This window comes from Macaca thibetana, chromosome 3 (genome assembly GCF_024542745.1).
Source record: "Macaca thibetana thibetana isolate TM-01 chromosome 3, ASM2454274v1, whole genome shotgun sequence".
NCBI lineage: Eukaryota > Metazoa > Chordata > Mammalia > Primates > Cercopithecidae > Macaca > Macaca thibetana.
The window spans coordinates 16,726,650-16,741,940 of record NC_065580.1 but is presented as its reverse complement, the minus strand read 5'-3'; the positions used below and the strand labels follow the sequence as shown (position 1 = coordinate 16,741,940).

The 15,291-nt window shown below is 38.2% G+C and overlaps 1 protein-coding gene across 2 annotated transcripts; it reads right to left on the bottom strand.

Annotated features, from left to right (window-relative positions):
- Positions 1 to 8,240: 8,240 nt before the first annotated feature.
- PRSS58 (serine protease 58) lies at positions 8,241 to 14,352 on the bottom strand. Of its 2 annotated transcripts, none has more exons than XM_050783013.1 (6): positions 14,256 to 14,352; positions 13,934 to 14,006; positions 11,832 to 11,970; positions 11,347 to 11,603; positions 8,791 to 8,930; positions 8,241 to 8,689 (listed from the first exon to the last, which is right to left on the bottom strand). In XM_050783013.1, exons 2-6 carry the CDS (start codon positions 13,971 to 13,973, stop codon positions 8,540 to 8,542), a joined length of 726 nt encoding a protein of 241 aa, XP_050638970.1. In that variant the 5' UTR covers positions 13,974 to 14,006; positions 14,256 to 14,352; the 3' UTR covers positions 8,241 to 8,539. The 2 variants fall into 2 exon arrangements, with proteins under 2 accessions (XP_050638970.1, XP_050638969.1); XM_050783012.1 differs by having other exon boundaries at positions 14,132 to 14,348.
- Between the last annotated feature and the right edge of the window lie 939 nt (positions 14,353 to 15,291).

Genomic DNA, 15,291 nt, shown 5'->3' with positions numbered 1-15,291 from the left:
GCCCAAGGTCACACTGCTGGGTAGTGGCAGCATTATGAGTTGTTGGGAAAATATAACTAAATCTATTATTGAGTTTCAGTAAAATAATTGAATATTATATACTTATATGAATTAATCAAATATAATTAAATATATTTCATAAGTAATTAAATATTATTAGAAATAATTCAAGGAGAAAAAAATCCCCCATCCCAGAAAACCTCTCTACAAAGGTAGATGATAACAAAAACAGCTTTAAAATCTTTTTTTTTTTTGAGATGGAGTCTCGCTCTGTCGCCCAGGCTGGAGTGCAGTGGTGTGATCGCAACTCACTGCAGTGTTTGCCTCCCAGGTTCAAGCGATTCTCCTGTCTCAGCCTCCGGAGTAGCTGGGACTACAGGTGCCCGCCACCACGCATGGTTAATTTTTATACTTTTAGTAAAGGCAGGGTTTTACCATATTGATCACGCTGGTCTCAAATTTCTGACCTTAAGTGATCCACCCACGTCTGCCTCCCAAAGTGCTGGGATTGATTACAAGCGTGAGCCACTGTGCCCGACCAAAAATCTTCTTTTTTTTTTTTTTAACTTATTTTAAGTTCAGGGGTACATGTATGTGCAGGCTTGTTATATAGGTAAACTTGTTTCATGGGGGGTAGTTACACAGATTATTTTGTCACCCAGGTATTAAACTAGTTATTATTAGATAAACGTTAAGCCAGAATGTGATGCAAGTTAACGCCAACCTGCAAAGAGATTGTGAAAACAGAAAGAAATCTCCTCTGCTGTGCAGCCCAGCAGATACAACCTACTATATACATGTTCTCAAGATAAACAGCATCTATATTCCTCAAGTTAAGAGGACTTGACAGGCTAAGGCAGGTGGATCACTTGAGGTCAGGAGTTCGAGACCAGCCTGGCCAACATGGTGAAACTCTATCTCTACTAAAAATACAACAAAATTAGCTGAGCATGGTGGCATGTGCTTGTAATCCCAGCTACCGGGGAGACTGAGGCAGGACAATTGCTTGAACCAGGGAGACATAGGTTGCAGTGAGCTGAGATGGTGCCACTGCACTTCAACCTGGGTGTCAGAGCAAGTCTCCATCTCAAAATAAATAAATAAATAATAAATAAATAAATGTAAGACCTCAAAACTACAAAAATTCTAGAAGAAACCAGAAAATGCCCTTCTTGAAATTGGCCTTGGCAAATAATGTTTTGCTAAGTCCCCCAAAGCAATTACGACAAAAATTAAAATTCACAAGTGAGACTTAATTAAACTAAAGAGGTTCTGCACAGTGAGAGAAACTATCAACAGAACAGATAACCTACAGATTGGAAGAAAACATTCACAAGCTATACATCCAACAAAAATCAAATGTCCCGATTCGATAAGGAATTTAAATAAGTTAAGAAGATATAAATCAAATAACTCCGTTAAAAAATAGGCAAAGGAGATGAACAGACAGTTCTCGAAAGAAAACATACGAGCAGCCGACAAACGTGAAAAATGCTCATCATCACTAATCATCAGAGAAAGGCAAATCAAAACCACAACGCAATAGCATCTCACACAAGTCAGAGTGAACATTATTAAAAAGTCAAAAAAGCAACAGATGCTGGTGAAGCTGCAGAGAAAAGGAAATGCTTATACATTGTTGGTGGCAATGTAAACTAGTTCAGCCACTGTGGAGAACAGTTTGGGGATTTCTCAAAGAACTTAAAACAGATTTACTATTTGACCCAGCAATCCCATTTGGGTAATTATATTACCCAAAAGAATATAAATCATTCTACCAAAAAGACACATGCACTCATATGTTCATCCTTATGCTGGCCACAGTAGCAAAGACCTAGGTGCCCATCAATGGCAGACTGGATAAAGAAAATGTGGTATATATACACCATGGAATACTATGCAGCCATAAAAAAGAATAAAAGCATGTCCTTTGCAGAAACATGGTTGGATCTGGAGGCCATTATCCTAAGCAAATTAATGCAAGAGTAGAAAATAAAATATGCATGTTCACTGTTATAAGTGGGAGCTAAACATTGAGCACACATGGACATAAACTTGGGAACAAGGGGCATTGTGGACTACTAGAGAGGGGAGGGAGGAAAGGGGATGTGGATTGAAAAACTACCTATCTAGTACTATGCTCACTACCTGGGTGCAATATTCCCACGTAACAAACCAACACATGTAGCCCCTGTATTTAAAATAAAAGTTGAGATTTTAAAAAAGTATTTAAGTATAGTTTTTCAATAAGTATTTAAGTGACTTCTCTCTGCTTAATTTACTAACTTTAAAATCTGAGAAAATGTCATTGCCACACCACCAAATAAAATTATTTCAAATTTACCTTCTGAAAAATTACAACTTCTAAGAAAGAAATTTGAATTTTTACTATTTGTATGAACAAAATACATTACATGCTTGCCAATAGTTATCATCTAGCAGTACTCAGATAGATTAACTATTTAACTAATTGGGCGTCTACAACAGAGACTGTCACTAAAGAGTCCAATTACAGAAAATTCTCAACTACCCTTATAAATGAATTAAATTACAGTCTGTGAAAGGAATGAAGATCTTACTAGACCACTGTTGGTGGTTTAGTTACCCAATTTGAGGTTAAATTTATTTCTCTAAAATTTGAAAATGGTAGAAAATAAGAAACTATGGGCAAGAGATAAAAATTAAGTTTCTAAGACAATATTGCTGATTTGCAAAGAGATTCACCAAACTATAAGTAAATAAAAGATAATTACTTCCTTTTAATTATCTACTAATTCACAGCTAATTCTTAATGCTCTTTCTACATACATATATATGCCAATATATATGTATGTGTATAATACAAGCATATAAAACAAATAATTGTTTCACAAAAGTCAGCTAGTAAAATGGCCTAAGTTTTGAAATCTAAATTTATACAACAATTAAAGTAGATATGACTTTATATCATAGAAAGGATTTTTTTAACCTTGTGAACAGTATTCACCAAGAGTTTCCTTTTCCTTACACATGCTAGGTATAAAAATGTATGATTTAATATTTACAAAACTTTTCAGAAAGTGTACTATTTATTTGCCACTTGTAAATAACATTTAATTATCCTTCACAATAGTCCTGTGAAGCATAAAGAGTTATGAATTATGCATAAATATGATTAGATAAGGGCCTATGTAATGAGAAGTCCAACTACCAATAAATGTACTTGTCAACCTGACTATAATAGCCTATGTCTATTTTTCACTTATGCCTGTCTATTACCTATTAAAGCATCTGTCTATTAGAAGCTATCCTTTTAATATTCCCCCCAAAAAATGTATTCTTGAAACAGAAAAGCAGCCATTTAATATGGGAAAATGCCCATCCATTCAAAACTTCAATAATGAGAAATGATTTTGTTAGCATTGTGACTTTTTCTTATATTTAGCAAGGAAAAAGAAAATTATTCAAATAAGAATAAAGCCTACAAATTAATGCATTCCTCTTCTCCACACACAAAAAATATTGTGGAATTCTAAGACTGGTAAGTGAATATAGCCACTTAACAGAGCTGTTTATTCTCCCTTGTCTCTGTCACCCTCTCAATTAACCGATAAATGTATACGATACTTATTCAACTTTTAGATGTTTACTAGATACACTGTGAATTTCAAGAAATATGTGGCGTATTTCCTCTTCACTTCCTCCAGATTTTACTCCTTTTCTTTCCTTTATTATTTCTTCATTTAAAACATTCTCAGAGAACAAAAAGCATGAGCTCAAAAATTCACTTGCAGTTCTGAAGGCAGAGAGAGGGGAATACTCCTTTATCATCCAGATTTATGCAAACCAAGCAGAAACATAGCCTGAATTTATGGCCTATATCCCATTATTTCAGGGCTTCTGAGGAGGAGAACAGAAATGGATCTAATGGAGAGGTAGGGGCTTAGACACAGGTGAACCTGAGGAGGCGTTCATAATGGGCTAATATGTATTAGGGCTTCAGGGTCAGTGGGAGGCCCTTGAGCTTAGGCACACATCCAGCGTTCCCTGTTGGGAGCTAATATTAAGGAGTCTATAAACAGATAAATGGCGTTTGGTGGACTTAACAAATCCTGACATGAATTAGCAACTAGTAATCTGAGGAGGAAGTACAGAATACTAGAAAACTCTACACAATTACTTGTATAATTAGTCACATGGGGTATGGCGACTTTAACACTCTTTTGCTAATTTTGGGGTTTTATTCATATTCTGCAATAGGTGTTTATTAATTCTGAGATCAGGGGGAAATACTTCAATAGCAAAGCATCTTTATATAGAAATTGGTTACCAAAATGTTGTTAAAATGTACTTGTCTTATGGTTATTATATTTATAGACCTCTATCCAAAGAAGTACAATACTATTGTTTAAAAAGATCTTCTCTATATTTTATATTTAAGGGCCTCTCTTTCAGTCAGGCTGGGTAAGGCACAGGTACCTCAAACTTGAGAAGGAATAACATATATAGGCAAATTCAGTTAGAATATTTGGCTCTCTGACTTATGAGTTATCAATTATTTTGTGGACATGAAAATAGTTCCCACTCTGATTGAAGAAAGATAAACACAGGTGCTATGTTTGAATGTTTGTGTCCCCCCTGACATTTGCATTGAAATTTAATCCCCAGTGTTAAGAGGTGGAGCCTTCAGGAGGTGATTAGACCATGTGGGGTCCACCCTCGTGGGAGGATTAGAGCCTCATAAAAAGGCTCTTGGGAACTAGCTAGTCCCTTGTTTGCCTTCTGCCTGCTGCCATGTGAGGATGCAGTCAAAAGGCCTTCACCAGACACTGAATGCTGGCATCTTCATTTTGGACTTTACAGTCTTCAGAACCGTAGGAAATAATTTTCTTTTGTTTATGAATTACCCAGTCTCAGCTATTTTGTTGTAGCAGCACAAATAGACAAAGACAAGTGTGAAAAAAAATGGTGATCTAGATTACCAATCATTCCTTGTCAAAGACATAAGTGAAATTACAATTTATTGAATGCCTACTGTGTGCTCAGTACTACACTACATGGCTTATATAAGTCATTTTATTTATTCCCAACAATCCAGAGAAATATTATTGATCTCATTTTAGAGATAAAGCAAGTGGGACCAGAAAGGTTTAATTACTTAATTATTGGCTTAAGGACACATAGCTAGTAGCTGTTGAAGTTGGAATCAATGATTGATCTCAAATCTGTGCTCTTTGTACTACACTACAGTGGACAATTTGATTCTATTCCAACTGTTATAGTCAGTGACTTCAAATGAAAGCTTTTTTCTACCCTGATTTCCTATTTCACAAAACCAGTTTTGTGATTTATAAAATCCACCTGTTCCTGGAGTGAATACACAAAGAGGAGAGTTGCAAATTCTAAGAAGTCTTGAAAGTCTCATCAGTGCAGTAACTAGTGTTCATCTCTGTGCACAAAAATAGGCTCTACCTTGTTTTTGTCAGATCTTGTCCTATCAATGGGCATTTATCTTTTAGGATCATAGCTTTTCAAATTTGATAGAGGTATTTATAGAGGATCTTTCTTACTAAATACCACATGAAAGGCAAATAAAATCTTGAGACCCTAAACTCACTATGCCAAAGGGAACAGTTAAGCTTCAGAACTGAGGCGTGCAAAACCGTCTCCCATTTTGTTCTTAAATAATAGCTGCGAAGATAGGATGCCACACATCTTCCCAGGGAGCCCACCTCACAATTTTCTCACAAGAAAATTCCTTGTGGGCTGCAAGATCTTTATCCTAAAAGAGAGTTCTGTTGAATTCCACCCTGACAATGTAAATCAGCAGCTTATTGTTACAGGTATGGATAAAGACTTAACTAAGAGTCATTCCCCCCTCACCTGAGACAAATACATATCTGACTGTGTCCTCTATTCTATGTTTATCTTATGTAAAAATGCAGATTCACTGAGTGGAGAGGAATGCGTAGTTGACCATTCCTCTACTCCTCTTTTCAGATGTAAAATGTGAATTTAGTGAATGCTAATCAAGGCCTCAAAAGAATGCACCCACTTGCCTTATTGATCTACCATCCCCCTTTTGTTTTCCTCTTTCCCCTACTAACCCTTCTTTAATTATTTAATTAACCCCTTTAATTATTGAAGTACCAAACCCTCTTTGGAAAAAGTATAGGCCACTGATCCTACTGTGGCTTGTGTCTCTTTTTCCCTGGATATGTTCTCAATTGCAGCAAAATAAACCTCTAAATTGATGGAAACGTGCCTCAGTCATTATTCTTTGGTTTTACAAGAACAACTTTCTCTACAAATCTTAACATATTGTTAGAGTTTGAGGAGGTTAAAAAATGACACTCTTATTGATACAATAATTGATAGAAAAATTATTTAGGTAGTGAGGGCAAGAGAGTCCTTGGCAGGGCTCCCCTTCCAACAAAAAGCAGCCAAAGAAATGATTTGTTTTTTCTTTTTCTTTTTCTTTTTCCTTTCCTTTTCTTTTCTTTTCTCTTCCTCCTCCTCCTCCTCCTCCTCCTCCTCCTCCTCCTCCTCCTCCTCCTCCTTCTTCCTCTTCTTCTTCTTCTTCTTCTTCTTCTTCTTCTTCTTCTTCTTCTTCTTCTTCTTCTTCTTCTTCTTCTTCTTCTTCTTCTTCTTCTTTTTTGAGACAGAGTCTCACTGTTGCCCAGGCTGGAGTGTAGTGGTATGATCTTGGTTCATTGCAACCTCCACCTCCCGGGTTCCAACAATTCTCCTGCCTCAGTCTCCCAAGTAGCTGGGACTACAGACACACGCCACCACTCCTGGCTTTTTTTTTTTTTTGTATTTTTAGTAGAGATGGGGTTTCACCATGTTAGCCAGGATGGTCCCAATCTCCTGACCTTGTGATCTGCCTGCCTCGGCCTCCCAAAGTGCTGGGATTACAGGCGTAAGTAAGCCATTGCACCTAGCCTCATTTTTTTTTTCCTAACAAAGAGCATACAGAAATATTAAGCTACAAACGTAGGTAAGAAAGCTGGAAACTTGCATGGGGGGATGCCTGCAGCTACACCAGAAGAAAAGGTGTATCTGGGGGCCAGGCATGTCCACCATGGAAGCTCCATCTTCCCTTTTTTGTTAGCACATGTACAGTAAGAAAGAAATGGGCAGCATGGTGAAGCTCAGGCCAGAGGGAGTAGCTACTTGTCCTCACTCAAAATAACATATACTGAATTTGGATTTTCTTTCCCCGTCACCATTACTGTCCTAGCGTCACATCCCTTGGATTCTCTGAACGCCTTATTGCATTCCACACAAAAATGATGTGTTCTCCAACCAAGGAGGTCACCTCACCGTGCTAGTGGAGTCTTATGGATAGTGCTAATGCTCATGAAATCCAGTGACCTTTCCATGTTTCACCACCTAGGATCAGCTGACCTTATACAATATCACTCTGATCTATTGCAATTTTAGGACAAGCTCAAGTTGGGAAACATCTTTGGAGGCTAAGGTGCTCCTCTGAAAAGTGGCCTCCCAACCATTTTTCTCCCAAACTAAAATTTCAGTTAATAAAATATGTGAAGATGAAGCTCTCACAGTTGCACTTAATAATTCACACTCAAAATTTAGCTTCTCCACACTGCCAGCTAGGCATTACTGATTTAGGGGTTTTAGAGCCCTGGAGAGATCAAGTCTTCCTACTGGAACTTCTGCTTCCTGAGGGGGTTCTCTTCTTCCCTAGCTGGGCTGAAAGACACCAGTAGTCCACTTGTAGCAGCCACAGGCTGAACTCTCTAAAATCTGTTCTTGTTTTTGTTTTTTTAAATACTCAGTCAACTGGCCAAAAAAACACCTCCCCACATAAAACTGTCAATTAAAACTCTCAGGAGGTAACAGACTACAGGGTGAAGTTGAAAGAGAAGGAAGGAAGGGAGGAAAAAATACTACAGAGTGAGAAAGTGGAGTTCCTGGGCAACTAGCTTTATACAAAAGGCAAGTATGTACTAGGAAAATCTGTCATTGATTTCCCATTTATCTGCTGTGCCATAAACCTCAGTTAACTTTTATAGTAACTCCTCATGTCTCCAGCAAACACCCAGAATCCTGCAAAATGAATGACCAGAATCCATCTATGGCATTGAGAGCTGTATGGGCAAGGAGAAGTTTAGTGTAACACCTCCCTCTCACCTTTGCCCTCCCCTACACTTCTAATTAGATGACTCTTTATTAGACTTTCTTTTTTCAATCAGCATAGTAATGTGCCAAAATCACACATTGTCTAATGGCTGTGGAGTGGTCTTTATTTTATGTCAGTTACCAATTCGTCACAGAGAACATAATTCCCACTTCATAAACTTCAGTTATCTAAGGAATTTGGGGTTTTCCATTCTTATCTAGAAGGCAAGAAGGGTTGTTAGGAATAATCACAGTGAAGATATGTACAAGTAAAACTGCTCAAGCACCCATTCTGTTTAGCAGAAGTGAGACAGGTATGCATGGGGCAATGTAAGGAATTAATTTATATTCAGTTCTAAAGCTGAACGATGGAGACAAGCCGTGTCACATGGTCCACAACTGCCGCAGGAGCTCAGTTATTTTGGATTACATTTTCAATCCAGGGTACATAGTAAAAAATTTTGGCATAGATGCCAACATCGGCTCTCAAAACACATCCATCCGCAAAAGACAGGATTCCTTGAAGCATCCCATTGCAGATTGCCGGGGCAGCAGAAACTTCCTGCCAGGAAAACAATAATAACAGCAACAAAAAAGCAGGTTATCTTTCTGGCAAGACAGAAGGAAGAAAATGGGAAAATTAAAGCATGGAGAGTATTTTACCTTGCAGGGCTGCCTCCTTCCTGGCACGATGCCCACACACAGCATATTTTCCCTGATGTTGTAGGTTTGATAGGCATCGCGGCACTGAGGCTTGGAGATTACAGAGATGTTCACAGTTTGCAGTGAATCAGGTTCCTTGTCTAAAGAAAAGACAGAAGTCAAACTTTCTTAAGAGTTCTCTTAGGTATTAAACTTTCTTCTAAAAAACTTTTCTTCTCCTGCCGTCAGAAATTAAAAGAGATCAAACATTCAGAGAAATCAGAACTGTGGCACTTAGGACAACGAAGGTGCAGAAGATGATCAGATTAACAATTTCTTATGATGCAAATGTCTGACCTTATAAAAGCGATCAAATTCTTGGAAGTTATATGTAAATATGAGACACTCCTGCAATGAAATGAAACACTTTGTTTTAAACTTTTTTGGAAATTTGGCTGGGCACAGTGGCTCACGCCTGTAATCCCAGCACTTTGGGAGGCCCAGACAGGCGGATCACCTGAGGTCAGGAGTTCGAGACCAGCTTGGCCAACATGGTAAAACCCTCTCTCTACTAAAAGTAGAAAAATTAGCTGAGTGTGGTGCTGAGAGCCTGTAATCCCAGCTACTTGGGAGGCAGGAGAATCACTGGAATTTGGGAGGTGGAGGTTGCTGTGAGCTGAGACCCTGCCATTGCACTCCAGCCTGGGTGACAAGAGACTCCATCTCAAAAAAAAAAACTTTTCTCGAAATTTAAGCATTCAAAGAGTTTCCTTTGACATGTAATTTTTAGAATCTGGAGGAATTTACAGATATCTGGCCTACTTTCTCATTTGTCAGGTCAAAACAAAAACAAGTATCTGCACAAAAAAGTCACTGAAAAAACAGTTTTCTTAAACATATAAAGCTAGTATGTGGTAAAGCTGGGATTTAAAACTGGGTTTCCTGGTTCCTAATTAAAGTTCTTTTCTTTATGTCAATGGTCCACAAAGTGTGAACTGTGCACACTTATAAAAAAATTTGTCCAATCTGAAACAAAATGAGAAAAGCAACAAAGTAGTATGAACACATGTGGCACATGTTCTTTCCACAGACGTTTCTTTGGGAAGAAGTGCTGAATTTTAAGATTTTTTTTTTTTAATAATGGAGGAGTATGTTTAATGTTTTTATTTGAAAATAATGTGTTAGGTCTTGAAAAGAAAATGTTTGAGGTCCTTCACTTTATTTTCCAAGCAATAATTTCACGGCTAAACATTTCTTTTGGGAATACTTCCGCAGGAAATTCTTACTTAACTACTTCATGAGCCAGATAAAAATAAGATGCATTTTTTTTGAAGTTATATCTCGTTTTGACCCATGTGCCATAACCCAGATGAATCAAACATACTGGTCACTGAAAGGACATTTGGCTCTTTCCAAAAATCAGATTGACTGTCAGAGGACAAATAATTTCTACTTCTTAATATATGCAAGAAAATGTGCTCCAAATCTGAAGGTATTTACTAAGCAGTAGATTTAAAAGGCTTGAATCATGGCAACAATGATAGAATAAGTATATATCTGCCCACTGGCTTCTATAAAAAGAAAGTGGTGATGGATAGATGAATGTAACCTGACAGGCTTGTTTCAAATAAAACTCCTTTTCACACTATAGTATCTAGTGTATGATGTGTATTATACATACTCAAACTTATGAGTAAAGTTGCATTAATAATTCTTCCTGAGGGATTATATCATTGTTCTATTTTGCTAAAAGTTAATCAACTCCCCTTCACCACTACTCTCAACTCTCATAATTAACAACTATAGGCAGTTAATTAGGGTTTGCATAAAAATTTGGAGATGGGGTAATGGGCAGATGGGGATGCAACTTAGAAAACAGAAAGCTGCATTGAGTTGTGGGAGTTTTTTATGGAATATGAAATATGAGGCATAGAAGAAAGCTTAGATAGAATATCTAGTTCAGGAGTTTCAATTTATGTGTAGAATATTTTCATTGATAAAAATAATGGGAACTCTGTCAGTTTTCTGAAGAAATGAGTGAATGCTTAGAATGTTACCAGTTAAAAATGTTGATTTCAGAAGTTCTTCTTAAAGTTTTAACTGTGTACCTTTATTACAATCTTTCGTAAGGAAGTTCTATCTCATTTAGTAAAATATGATGCATTGATTTTACATTTAATACATTGATATTTATTTCAAGTTGCTTTATTGTCTGAAATGGTTTGAAAATACACAACGTCGTAGTCTGCTTTATTTTAGAGTTAAGGAAATTGAGGCTCCAAGGTAAAATGATCTGCTGTCACATACAAAATTAGGATTAGAATACAAATGTTTTCTTTCCACTAAAACCGCTTCTACCATATATGAAAGAGAAAATGATAGAAAGATACAGTGAGTGAGTAAAAAACCCAAAAACCTTGAAGCACTCCTTCAGTGAGGTACAGAGAAAAGGAAAGGGGAGAAAGAGGATGAATAAAGTGGTTAGAAGAAAGCTTCACTAGGCAGAATTGAAGAAGCCAAGAGTTGCAAAGGTGTAGAAGCATGTCTAATTCTGAGAGAACGTTGTCTGGAACTCACAGATATCACACACGTTGTAGCTCCAGGTGGAGACAGAGCACATGGTATTCTCAGAGATAGTTTGGTAGGGCAGGTTGGCTAGTTTCACATAGTCGTTGAGTTCAGCCTCTGTTTTCAGCTTGATGAGCATGAGGTCATGATCGATAGACGTGATTGAGAAGCGTGGGTGATGAATCATCTTCTCATAGCCAATCACTTGCAGATGGTTTTCATTGGAGTCTGCTGGGATTGTAACCCCCAGTATCACCCGAAGCTTTCTGGAACAATATAGACGTTTATGAGTGGACTTAACAGAGATGGCTTCTCCATCTTTGTGAGCCTATATTATTATATTATTCCTCCCCACAGACCTTTTTCTGTACCCTCCTATGTCTCCCAAAGGCCTTTCTAATCCCATTTAATTGGGAGATGGTCTCAGAGAGTGAGAGTCTGTGCCCAACCTGAGAACCAAAAGAATGGAATACCTTTGAAGGCTTATCACTCACGGTAAATTGCAGTGTGCAGCTGTGATCACCCAAAGTGGGTGGATCAGGACTCCAGCGCAGGGCAAGTAGTCAGATTTCAAGTAGACCAAGTAGGGAGGAGTGGAACTGACTGTGTAATCTGGATTAAAGGCCAAAGCAACTGGAAAGAGAAGCATAGAAAAGAAATTCCAAGATTTCACTAGAAGAACTTCAGGAAAGTCATTTAATAGGCTCCAAGTTCCCCTACCCTTTTCTCTAGCAACTTTATCTGTAAACTAAATCTGTAAAATGACTTACTTTGTTCTAAAACATGAAGAAAATGATAAATGGTAGAAACATATCTCTTTTGAAAAACAAAAAGTGTTTGGCTTTTTCGTTGTCAATAAAGTCTTTCAAATTAAATGTTAAACTTTCTTAAATACCTTCCACAATTTAGTGGGTTGTATGCTAAGTCAATGCATTTTTTTTTACTAGCAATTTTAGAATGCTTTAATAAGTCTTATCTCTTTTTCCCAACAACAACTCAAGACAGAATTATATAAGTATCACGACAAGAACAGACCAAATGCTAAGAGTCTGAGGAGGGGAAAAATAATTTATTGTTTTAACAAATATACATTGAGCACCTACTATATGTCAAGCTCTGTTTTAGGAGCTTGGGCTAAATAGTGAACAAAGTAGATATTCCTGCTCTCATTTACTATGATTAATGAATATATTCAGTAATAATAAACACAACACACACATAAACTATGTAGGATATTAAATGGTGATTAGTGCTCTGGAAAAACACACAAGTAAACTATATATGATGTTAAATGTTGATTAGTGCTATGGAAATAAAAGTAGGACAGGGAAAGAGAGAAAGGTATTACCAATTGTGTATTGGGGGAGAAGGAGGGGTATCAGGTGGTATTTGTTTGTTGTTTGTTTGAGACAGGATCTCACTCTGTTGCCCAGATTGGAATGCAGTGGCAAGATCAGGCTCACTGCAGCCTCAACCTCCTGGGCTCAAGCAATCCTCCTGAGTAGCTTGGACTACAGGTGTGTGCCACTACATCTGGCTAATTTTTAAATTTTTGAATTTTTTTTATAGAGATGGAGTCTTGCTATGTTGCCCAGGCTGGTCTCAAACTCTTGGGCTCAAGTGATCCTCCCACCTCAGCTTCCCAACGTGCTGGGATTATAGGCGTGAGCCACCACATCCAGCCTCAGGTAATATTAAACCAGTCATCAGAGTAGAACTTCATGGGCAATGTTGAACAATAACATGAAGATGGGGGAAGTTGCATAGTCAAATATCTGGGCGAAGGGACTCCAGGCAGAGGAAACAGCTGCAACATGGGTCCTGAGGCTTATGTCAGTTACGTCACAGAGGCCATGGCTGCTGATCCAGAGTGAATGAAGGGGAGCAGAGCAGGAAAGGGGCTCAAAGGTGAATGGAGGGTTTTGTAGACTATTGTAAGAACTCGGCCTTGTTTCCTGAGTACAAATGGAACCACTCAAGGATTTGTGCAAAGAAGTGATGACAGTCTCCTCATGGAGAACCTGTAGAGTGCAGAAGTATAGAGGTAGAGCCATCTGTTAGGAGAATAATTTGCTAATCCAGGCAAGAGGTGGTGGCTTGGATCATTGTGAGCAGTGGAGATGGTGAGATGTGATTGGATTTAAGATATGTTTAGAAGATAAAGCCAATAACGTTTTTCTAAGAGGTCAAATGTGGGGTATGAGAGAAAGAGAAGATTTATGAATAAACCTGGGTTTATGCCTGAGTAACAGGAACTGTGCCAGGAGATATCTGACTCTTCAATGTTCTGCTCTGCCCTCTGTGGTGCAGAACATCAATTCTGTTGCAGGCAGGTCCAGAGTCAGCTCTTAGGAGTGGGTCTGGTATTTGAGTGACAATGTCCACACCTCCCCCAAAAGCACATAAGCAATCCTCCTGTGGCAGGCAGGCAGGCACTATCACAGGAGGATACTTGATGGGAACAGGGCAGTGGGGAGGGACAGAGAACCATTCTACACTTGAGCTCTGGAATGACACCTCTCGCTGTTACTCATCTTTCATGCTTTTCCCAGGATTTCTCTTTGGTGAGTAAAGAGACAAATATGCACACACTCACCAGTCAGATTCAAGAGAGCCCAAAGGAAGATAAACTTCATGTTGATGTTGAAAGCCCAGTTTAGCTGCAGTCTCTGGAAAACATGGAAGAGAGAGAGAAAACGACTAAATAAAATAAAGCAAGATTCTAGAATTGGAAAAATATATCATCTGAATTATTTTAGTAGCAAGATTCAGTTTTAGAAATGGTGTCCATTACACAGAGGAGGACGTAGTGTCGTCTGTCAGAGAGATAAGAATAGAATCAAGTGACTGGTCCCCAATACGACTGAAATGATTCTGGAATTCAGAGTTCTGCACTCCGTCTTCAGGGAAGAAAGTACCAAAGCTAAGATAAGTTGAAGTTCATGATGTCTCTATAGCCACCTCCTGTCTGGTCTCCTTTTTGCCAGCCTTGGCAGGCAGGTGCCCCTTTAAACTATGTGTGGGCTGCTGCCCCTCCTGTCTGTGTGATGCTATCCCCCACTATGAGATGGTATTTTTCTCCAGTGGACATAACGTAGCCCTGTGGAGCTGACATTGCTTCCTCTGCCTGACATTAAACTCCTCTTCAAAATACGTTAACCTTTTCCTTCATGTCACTGTTTATCCATTTATTCTGTGAACCAACCTGCAAATTATTTATCTTATGTATCTAACTTGTGCCAGGATCTGTGCTTGCTGTTGGGGTTGCCTCAATTTATGGACTTCTTCCTTACCTTCCAAGGGCTTACAGACTAGTGGGAAAGATACTTAAGCTGATGGTTATGAAACAAAGTATTCAGGGCTAAAAATTGAGATATGTCACAGACTAGACACAAATATTTGCAAAACACATATCTGTTAAATAATTCATGATAAGCAAATATTAAAATTCAACATTAAGAAAACAACACAACCTAAAAGTGGGCCAAAGATCCTTACCAAATGTTTTAGTCTGCTTGGACTACCATAAAAAAATACCACAGTCTAGGTGTCTTACATGACAGATAACTTACTTTCTTATAGTTCTGGAGGTCAGAAGTCCATGATCAAGGTGCTATCAAATTCAGTTTCTGGTGAGGCCTCTCTCCCTGGCTTGTGGATGATCACCTTCTTACCGTGTCCTCACATGGCCTTTCCTCTGTGCACACAGAGAGAAAGAGGGAAAGAAAGCTCTCTGGTGACTCTTTTTATAAGGACACAAATCCTATTGGATCAGGGTCCCACCCTTCTAACCTAATTTAGCCTTAATTAGTTCCTTTTAGGCCCTATCTTCAATAGAGTTGCATTAAGGTTTAGGGCTTCAAACAGATATATTTTGCAGTGATGGGGAAGATAACACCAGAGAATATAAACAGATGGTAAATGGCATATGAAAAACTTCTTAACTTAGTATGT

Bases quoted from the DNA above. Each gene is read 5' to 3' on its own strand.
- PRSS58 (XM_050783013.1), bottom strand. From the start codon at position 13,973: ATGAAGTTTATCTTCCTTTGGGCTCTCTTGAATCTGACTG. The intron at 8,931-11,346 runs GTGAGTTCCAGA...TCTTTTCTTTAG, and splicing joins CTACAACGTGTGTGATATCT to ACAAGGAACCTGATTCACTG. The intron at 8,690-8,790 runs GTAAAATACTCT...TTTTCCTGGCAG, and splicing joins GAAGGAGGCAGCCCTGCAAG to GAAGTTTCTGCTGCCCCGGC.